At 45.8% G+C, this 9,795-nt stretch overlaps 1 protein-coding gene across 1 annotated transcript; it reads right to left on the bottom strand.

Moving 5' to 3' along the window:
• Positions 1–772: 772 nt before the first annotated feature.
• LOC125527167 (uncharacterized) lies at positions 773–2,899 on the bottom strand. The gene has a single exon (XM_048691727.2). It carries the CDS (start codon positions 2,035–2,037, stop codon positions 1,159–1,161), a length of 879 nt encoding a protein of 292 aa, XP_048547684.1. The 5' UTR covers positions 2,038–2,899; the 3' UTR covers positions 773–1,158.
• Between the last annotated feature and the right edge of the window lie 6,896 nt (positions 2,900–9,795).

Here is a 9,795-nt window from a genome sequence, read left to right as displayed (position 1 = left end):
GGTTTAATAGTACTCAGCCCGTTTCAGAGGCCCATGATTTTCACTGACGTTTAAAAAAACGTGTATAAAGCGATTGATGAACCTAAAATTTCTGTTGGAACGGAAGCATCAAGTGAATTAAATGCAATAAGGATAATTACAAAATGCAAACAGGAAAAGAAGATATGAAGTGGTGTCCTTATCAGAAAGAGAGAGAGAAAAATCAGGCTCTCTGATTTGAATGTACTGTGTATGATTCGGGATAATACGCTATTTAATATCTCAAAACACAGCTGAAGTGGTCCAGCAAGCGGAAAGGCTGCTTAATTCTATTGATCATCATAGCCGATGTGGCGATGTCAATGCAACCTCCTCACTTAGGGAAAATAAAAAGTAGAGCTGCACCCACCTTACTGGCTAGCCACACAATGCAGATGACTAAAAGAAATAAGAAAAGTACTGCAAGAGAGCACCAAGAAACCACAGAAAGGAAGTCACAAGATGATCATTTTGGGAGATCTATAAAAATGGTAGTACCAACCAAATTGCACAGAATATGGTGATCTTCAGTAAGTTTTATCATCTGAGCTCCATGATCCTCAGTAGGATGATCTGTCTCCTGCAAAAGATGGGCATATTCAGATATCTACAGATAAGCACAAAAAGGACTGTCATCAATGTAACAGACTTGATGCTCAAGCAATCCATGTGTCTTGATTCCTTAAAACCTCCACTTTTGCACATGGACCAAAGTTACATTGTGATAATATTTGTTACTGATCATCAGGGAACAAATTGGGGAACAATCATCAGACAATACTGTTACCATACACAAAAATTATAAATCTGAACTTTCAGTATACACACATGACAGCATTCTTTCTTAGAACATTGCCATAGTTCAACTACTTGGAGCATTGGAACCGATCTCACTTAAGGAACAAAACACAGGGGAGGGGAAGAGATGACAAAAACAGACTGGAATATCACTGGAACTTGCCAGACAATTCGAACACATCGTTTATGAAGATGGCGAAACCGAAAAGGAATAAAATAAATTGAAAGAACATATATTGGAGTTTCCCATAGCACTCGGAAGAACAGACAGACACTGAATGGAACATCTTGTTAGCACTGGAAAGGAGGCGGCCGCAGAAGCAACTTATGATCTGCAAGCACCTACTCAATCTTCCATGCATGTAGGATGAGCGAGAAGCCGAGGCCCTGCAGCTGGGACTCCCTAAAAATCTGCGAGTACGACCACGGCATCGACTTCTCGGGCGCCTGGCATGTCTGGAACATGAACACCGCGTTGCTCGCCGTCGTCGGCCCGAAGAGCCAGCTGTGGACGTCCCAGAACACCTCCACCGGCAGGCCGTCGACGAGGATCGTCTGGTTTCCCCTGAACTTCCATGCCAGCCTCTTCACCTGCATCACCGGCTTCTTGTCGATGCGTATCTCAAGGCACGGGTCCTTGAGGCCGACGGTGTCGCACTCTATCACCAGGTCGTGGAACTGGCCATTGTCGCAGAACTGCGCCTTGGCGGAGTAAATCTTCTTGCCGTAGATGTGCTCCTTCCTGGCGACGAAGGCGGCGTTGAGCGCCGGCCGGTTGGCGCCGGTCTTGCGGTAGGCGTCCTTCTTCATGTCGCCGAGCAGGAGCGCGAGCTCGAGGTCGGAGACCAGCGCAACGTAGAAGCTCTCCAGCGGCTCCGGCCCGGCGCCGAACCTGGCGGCGGAGAGGTCCCAGAAGATGTCGACCTTGCCGCCGTCGACGTCGAGGCTCTTGGAGCCCTTCTTCTTGGAGAAGAGCCAGGGCTTGATGTCCGCCTTGCAGAGGCTCTGGCCGGAGAGGCCGTCGACGGCGACGCTGAGGCCCTGCCCCATGAGGCTCTTGCTCCAGGTGACGGAGACGACGCAGGGCCGGCCGGCGAGCTGCGTCTGGTAGAGGCAGGTGACCAGGTTCTGCGCCGCGCCCTTGCCGGCGCTGCTGGAGGAGGACGCGGCGTCCGCGATCTGGACGCCGCTCTCCCCGAAGCAGGACGGGAAGTCCCTCATGGCTCGCCCGCGCCGCGCTTTTCACCAAACACCTTGCGTGCGTGCGGCCCCCGCTCAGAGCTCGGCGGAGCTCCCCGCAATGCCGGACAGGGGGAGCGGCGGCGCGCGGCACCCTCCTGCCCGCAGCCACACGGATTGCTGCCGCGGGGGATTTGTCGATCCGGCGGCAGGTGGGCGCAAGATCCCCCCGCCTTTACTGCCGAAAGCGGCACCGCCCGGAAAGCAAGCGCCCCAATCGATCTGGCAGCAAGCTTCCACCTTCACCCCCGTCGACCGCAATCAAGCTCGGGGGGGCATGCCCGGAGCTCGCACCTTCACCGCAGAAGCCGCCGAGGGGGGTGTGGAGAGGGGAGCAAGCTGGAGTGGGGAGAGCACCAGCAAGCAACCAAAGCCAAAGCCAAGCAGCAACCACTGCAGTATCTAGCTAGCTAGCGGCCAGAGGAGGGAGGCGAGGGGAGGGACGAGGTGGGAGGAGCGAGGAAGCAAGCAGAAGCAGCGGCCAAGAAGTGAGAACAAGTGGTAGTAGTAGGCGAGCGGCAGTGGTGAGGGGGAAGGGAAAGGAAAGGAAGGAGACAAAAGGTCCGGGGGGATCAAATCAATGGGGGCAGCCCTACCAGACAACAACGCAGCACGACACGCAGCGCTCACTGTCAGCCAGCCAACTCACGCTCACGGCGGAAGACGGAGGGAGGAGGAGGAGGAGCAGGTGCCATGCCATTGCCATTGCCATTGTAGTAACTGCTGCCATTGCCCATGGTTTTCTTTTCTTGCGCGCTTGCGTGCGTGCCACTACAGTACAGTTTCAGTTGGCACTGGCCGAAGGTTGGGAGGGACATTGCTGTTGAGACTTGAGACAGCAACAAAGGAAAAAGCAGGGGGAGTTTCTGATCCTTTTTTTACTGGCGTTGGATGATATCTGGATCGGTGGGCTGAATGAGGAGGATGAGGCGGGAGATTCCTGAGGTGCGTGCGTGGAGACAATTGTCTCTCATGCCAATTTGCTGCTTGCAACCTTCCAAAAAGATTTTGGCCCTCTCTTGTGTGTGGTGGAGTACTTTCTCCTCTTGGGTTTTTGCTCTCTCTTGAGGTCTGCTGCCTTTGCCATGAGAAAACCAGCAGCAGCTTTTTGAAAAATGTTGGGAGTTGTGGGAGGAGGACAGGTTCACATGCACTGCAGTGCAAAATGACTCGAGTCTGTACCCTGCTACAGCGAATGCAGCCAGTGTTTACTCCATGCACGGCTGCCCTGCGCCCATCTCTTGATGTTCCTTTTCTTTTCTAGACCAAAATTTAATTAGTTGTAATTTCTTCTTCTAGCGAGAGAGAGAGAGAGATTTTAATTTTTTTTGTAAAAAAATATTTGGCCACTTGGTTGATTATAGTACAGTGGGTGCAAGGTGGCTCTAGTACTTGTGTTTGTAGGTGATGATGCCTCCAAATAAATCAAATAAAAACCAAAGGCAACTTGAGAATTGCCCTGCCATTGTCACCCAATTTTTTTTTTAATCAGAGATGGTGTATACTTACATGTCGACACATGCTTTCTCAATTATTGCCCTCACATCAACTGCTTATACATCATCACATTATTGTATTTTTTCTGTACATGCACTCCATGATTGGGTCATCGGGTGTGTGTGCGCAGCTTAGAATTCCACTGCATACAATAGTGCCTCCCCAAATTTGACTTTAGATCATGTGAAGCAACCAGTGATGCCGGTCCCACCATACAAAATATTTTATACCACATGTGGCGTATAATATTGGGTTTTTTCTACTAGTGAATAAATAGGTGAAGAAATGGATTGAAAAAACAAATCAAACTGGCGCTTAATTTTCTTTTGGAGCAACAAACCAAAACCGCTGGCCCAGAGCCCAAAAGTGACGTGAGGTAACTGACATCAATGAGAAGGACAACGGTTTTCCTGGGCCTGGGCCCCGCCCATCTCACCTGTTAACTGCACACCCACGAGCTCGCATTTACTCACCTCCTGGAGATCCAAGTACTCACTCCTCTTTCCTTTCTCCCTCTGCTTCCTCTCCACGCAAAGGCACACACAAATTTTACATCTCTTTTTTTTAATGATCTGAACCAACTTGCTTTTTATCACATTCAGAAAAGAATAGTGTTGCGTTCCTTTTGAAGGTAAATTAATAAACATAATACATCAGGCTGAACTTGTTTACTTATTCAATAAGTAAGTAAATGATGACCCAACTTAGTTGGTAAATTAAACATAATAGTGCATCACATCTGATGAGGCAAATTGAAACAAAGATGAACATCAAAGATCTGTTGTAAAACATGAAGTTGCATCAAGATTATTTGAAATCGCCGTCTCTAATTACGGCATTTGCACCTCGATTTTCCACCATGACTAAGTGGATTTTTTTTTTTTTGCAAACTACCAAATCTGCATAAACTGGACTCATCTTGAAGGTTGCTTGAGCAGGACAAAATGGCCGTTGGATCAAAAGTAGATAGTCCAGATCAGTTACTACTATAGCACAAAGTACTTTAGAGACGCAGTGTGGGAAGTCCCTATTCATTCGGGCATTGTAGTGAAGTACTGTTCATACACGGTAGGTGGGGGTCCTATTCATTTTTTATCCCACGGTCGAAAATAAGGGACTTGTTATGCTACTGTTCATCGATGACATGCCCACAACATGTCACTGGATCTCAGTCCACTTGAGCCGGCCAGCCCAATATGTAAGAAAATGATACCGATGAACGCACCATGGTTGGGATACACCCCTTTTTCGATCATGTTTTCTAACTCCGTGGAAAGTATCAAAGTAGGTTCCTATCAGTGATCAATGTGCGAGCCATCACATATTGACAAACAACCGCCAGCGGTAGGTACCTACTCCTCTTAAACCAACTCTTGTTGTTTAGATGATCCACTCACATTATATACAATAAAATTAATCACTTGGCTGTTTTCATTATAGCTTTTTTCCAGGTTTCATTAGAAAAGAAATTTCCATGAGTAGGAACTTCAAATTAAATTTAGTTTTGCAATTTTACAAATATAGTTTTTCATCAGATATGTATGACCCTCCTTATATATATGCACCCACCCCATTTGAACTAAAGCAACATCTCTATACATGTGGAGTAGAACACTAAGCACCTCACTACAGCTACAGACTCTTTTTTTTGAGGTTGCTAGATGTGCAGACCGCACAGGTTGGGGTGGATGTGCTCATTTTTTGGCACTACAGCTACAGACTCTGTTGTTCATGAAGAAAAAAAATGTTCCGTGCGCATCTCATTTACTCAGGCAAGCCTACTAACAAAATGATAGGCATTGGTGGTGATGGGTTGCTAAAAAATTTGACACCGTCAAAATCGTGAATGCCTTCTCTTTTTTTAGGTGATATTCTGCTGATGATATAGCCAACCATCAATCGGTTGCACATTCCCGCATGCATCGTCCAGATGCAGAGGCCGGGGGTCCTCCTCCTTTTTTAAAAAAAATCGGTTGCACATTCAGATGTGTTGCTCTCAACGTTCTCATGCGGTCGGTGTTCACTTTAAAGCTCTGATAGCTACTACCATGCACAAATATTGAATCTGTCATGTGAAGCTGATACTGCTCAATTTGAATTTTACAAGTCTAAAACAAGGAAAAAGTAATGGGCATGCGACCATGACGATATCTTCGCATGACCATATTGGCAAGTGAAATTGAAAGGATGCAGGGCCGTCTGATAGAAACGGGAGGGGAGGTGGATGCACATATTACTTGCATTTAAAGGAAAAGATATTTTAGAAATTCTGAAAGTCCAAAAAGGCCTACTTATATTACTAGAATGAATTATATATATAGAAACTAAAATTTCTCATGGGACTTTTTGTTGATCTGCAATCTGCATGGAGAAGACAAAGACCTGGAGCTAGAAAATCATTATTAGGGCACTCCAAAGTTGACCCGCAAATGTCTCTGGTATATGTCCATTTTTATGTCCGAACGTGGTCCGCGGACATTGCGGGAGGGAGTCATCCAATGCTAATCACAAAGTATCCGGACAGAGAAAAATAGTAGGTGGGGACCATGCATGTGGTGACTTTGAGAATCCGCTTTGGAGATGCCCTTAGGTGATGTAAGTTTTTTTTTTGAAACCTGACCTGTAGGACAATAGTTATAAGGTGATTTTCATTATACAAAAATAATATTTGCAAAAGGAGAAAAAAATATAAAAAGAAGTAAAAAAGAAAGTAATTATCCAGTACCCTCTTGTAAGTTTTCCACGGTATGAATGCAATGTAAATTGCACTACCATAGAGTGCTCTGCTGTCAACCTACCTGAGCACCAGAAAGCGTGCAAAGTTCCGGATTCATGGTACATCATCATGTGTAATCTAGGTAGGAATGTGCTGTGTACTAGTAGTAGTAGTAGAATAATGCAGACCCGTGGTTGTCCCTTTGCTTTCTGACGCGCTGGCAAATTTGGCACGATGCCACCTACACCCTGCATGCCCAGCCTTGCTTTGCATGCAAATCTGTGTACAGCCGAGCTGGGTTGGGTATCTCCGATGCCTGCATCCAGAAAACGTTAGTGGGATAGAGTTATTTTAGGGGGTGGCAAGAAGATTGTGTTGCTGTGTCCTTTAAAAGAAAAGATATGTTGGTCTTTCGAATAATAGAGACAATTCATGGCGGGTCGAGGGGATCATAGTATGGCCGCCACTATCTCACAAGAAAGTGTAATTTTCGAATTTCCAATGCTGAAAAGCAAAAAGGAAAAAAAAAGGCATTTGATGTTCACAGATAGCTACTTATTGCTTTCCCTATAAATATATGGAGCATCGTGTGTTTCTGAGAAATATATATTATTTTGTCCATCAGCTGGGTATTTTCTGATGCTTTGCATCCAGAAAACGTTAGTGGGATGGAGCTAATTTGGGGGGTGACAAGAAGATTGTGTAGCTCTATCCTTTAAAAGAAAAAGGGTGTGTCGGTCCTTCGAATAATAGAGACAATTCATGGCGGGTCGTAATATGGCAGTCACTGTCTTACAGGGAAAAAAATACAATGCTAGTACAACAAAGCAAAAGGGCAAAAGCCATGTACCATTCAATTTCCTCCTTTAATTTCCGAGGAAAGTATATGTTTTTTATCTCTCGATTGTTTTGAAAGTCTATATCTGGTCTCTAACCCCAAAGCTGAAAAATAGTCTCTTAACTAGTAGAATTGTACATCTTTGATCTAGCATCCCGTTCCAAGAGGTTTTAGTGATGACGTCGAATGGTTTTGATTGAGACATGGCACTTTGGCAATGTTCGACATATCTTGACCTTTGCCATGTAGGCAGTTATGTTCCCAGGAGGTTATTGCGCATTTTCTGAGGCCTGAATATATGAGAAAATTACAAAAAAATGCATGTTTATGTTGTAAAGGCAGAACAAGCTCTTGCATGCCCCTGATTCTGTGATAATGATCACAAGGAAAAGGTAAAGGTGGCTAATGAATAATGTCTTTACATCATTAGGGCAAAAGCCTACCATCAGGGACAAAAAGTATCATACATTACCATTATATAAGATCTTTTGTATGTGATACTGGTGCATTGATGTTAGCTGTAATGATACTTGATGTAGGTAAGTATACAATTGTTTAGGATTGAAGAAACAAACAAGATAACTAAAAGAATCATGTTAGTTAAGTGGCCTCCACCCTAGCTTGTTTAGAAAATTCTCTCCAAAAGATAACTTCCATGTATATGCCATATGTTTTCTTGACCGAGTGGAACATCATCCACTCTAGTCTCTTTCTAAATCCATCATCTTTTACGCTAGAATGTCAAAATAATTCACACTTGCTTTTGTATGAAAACATACACGAAAAAGATACGGGCCTTTTGGTTAGTAGAATTCCAAACGTGTGGGAATAGAAGAAAAAAAGAATGTGAAAAGATACTTGGGGCGCATTATTCACACCGGAGGAGCCATCACACTGACTTTTGTATGAAAGATACATGGAAAGCATACATGTTGAATTCTACAATAATTAAAAAGACAATGATGCATAATAAAACCTGTTTTATTGTACCACAAGAAAAGCTTAACAAGGGGAATTCCTCGGTGGCATATTGTCAGTTACGTCGCACAATGTCGGGTGGAATTCTTAGCTCCATACATCACTTGGAGGGCAGACCATGCATCTAGAGCGTTGGGTGTGGTCAAACCGTGGTCTTTGCCTGCTATGTAAACATGTGCAGGAGTCCACATCACACCTTTTTCTGTAAGTGTCGCCACACGATCATATCTCGGGGATGATCAAGGACGGGCCCCTCCGCTCGTCAGAAGTCAGCCTTTATCTTTGTACTTGAATTTGAATCACAACATAACATCAAAACATATATGGAATTCAAGTTGTTTTTCTGTGTGCGTGTATGCGCCGACATGCTTTGAGCTGTGAGTCGGACGGTTGGTCATCGGCAGTCGTATTCAAACTTCCCTTGATACTCCGTTTCGAAAAACAATAGCCCTGAATATGTTGGAATCAAACATGTATTGTACATGCGCATTTGGAAATCGCCCAAGAAATCCAGCATCAAGCAGCTAGCGCCACTCGGGCACTCACCATGATAGGGACACCAGTTGGCGGGCCACGGAGACACCTCCACACTACACTGTCGTCCGTCCCTACGGCTATGCACTCATCACAGCTCACACCGTCGCACACGACACGCGCACGGCGTCAAAAGTTGCACTCATCGCTCATGATCGATACTCCTACCATACGCTGGATAGATAGATAGATAGTCATGCACAGGCACAGTGTGCGCGACACTGACAGCGCCGTGGATGCGGGCGGAGGAGCGTGCATGCACGCCCATGCCACCGGCCTAGGGCCGGGGGCTTTGCTTGATCCTCACTTATCCTTCGTGCTTTTGGGGGCATGGAAGATTAAAGAGCCGCTCAGAACGCTTGCTAATTGCTCTTGCCATGCTATGCCTTGTCGCTTTGTCAGGATCCCAACCGGTGATGAGCCTCTGCTTGCTTTTGTGGTGCTACTGGTAGTAGAGTTAACTTTTGTAACAGTAGCTAGTGATGCTTGATTGCCCGACCATCGGCGCGGCTTGTGTTTGGGGTTAGCTTTTTAGCAGTGGTTTGGGTTCGGGGTTACGCGAAAGCGGGACCAAGACCAGGCGAGAGGCTTCTGTATTACTACAGCAAACAGCGTGCTGTGCCTCCCTATTTGTCATCATCATTAAGGATTACTACACCATCAATCGGCTAATAAAAAGGTGGTATGAGCAACTCCAAAGGGCCGATCCATTTCGTCCGTCTGTGTCCGTTTGGATCGGGGCGGACAAAAGTGGCGGCCCAACGCGCCGACCCAAACTCAAATCATGTCCGCGTCGTGTCCGCGTCGACGCATTTGCGGCCCAAATTTACGCACCAAATTCGTTGGCGCGGACGCCGAACGGACGCTTCGCGCGTCTTCCCGCTGTCCGTCGCGTCCCCACATGACGGCCGTCCAACTACCCGCTGCTCACGCGGTCAACTTAATTTATGACGACGGACCCACGCGTCAGCGACGGCGCTCGTCCTTTTTAAGCCGACCGTGCGGCGGGGCTGTCTGAAGGAAATATGCCCTAGAGGCAATAATAAAGTTATTATTTATTTTCTTATAATCATGATAAATGTTTATTATTCATGCTAGAATTGTATTAATCGGAAACATAATACATGTGTGAATACATAGACAAACAAAGTGTCACTAGTATGCCTCTACTTGACTA

Source organism: Triticum urartu, chromosome 5A (assembly GCF_056163025.1).
Source record: "Triticum urartu cultivar PI428250 chromosome 5A, HENAU_Tu73, whole genome shotgun sequence".
NCBI lineage: Eukaryota > Viridiplantae > Streptophyta > Magnoliopsida > Poales > Poaceae > Triticum > Triticum urartu.
This window is presented reverse-complemented; position numbering and strand designations above follow the sequence as displayed.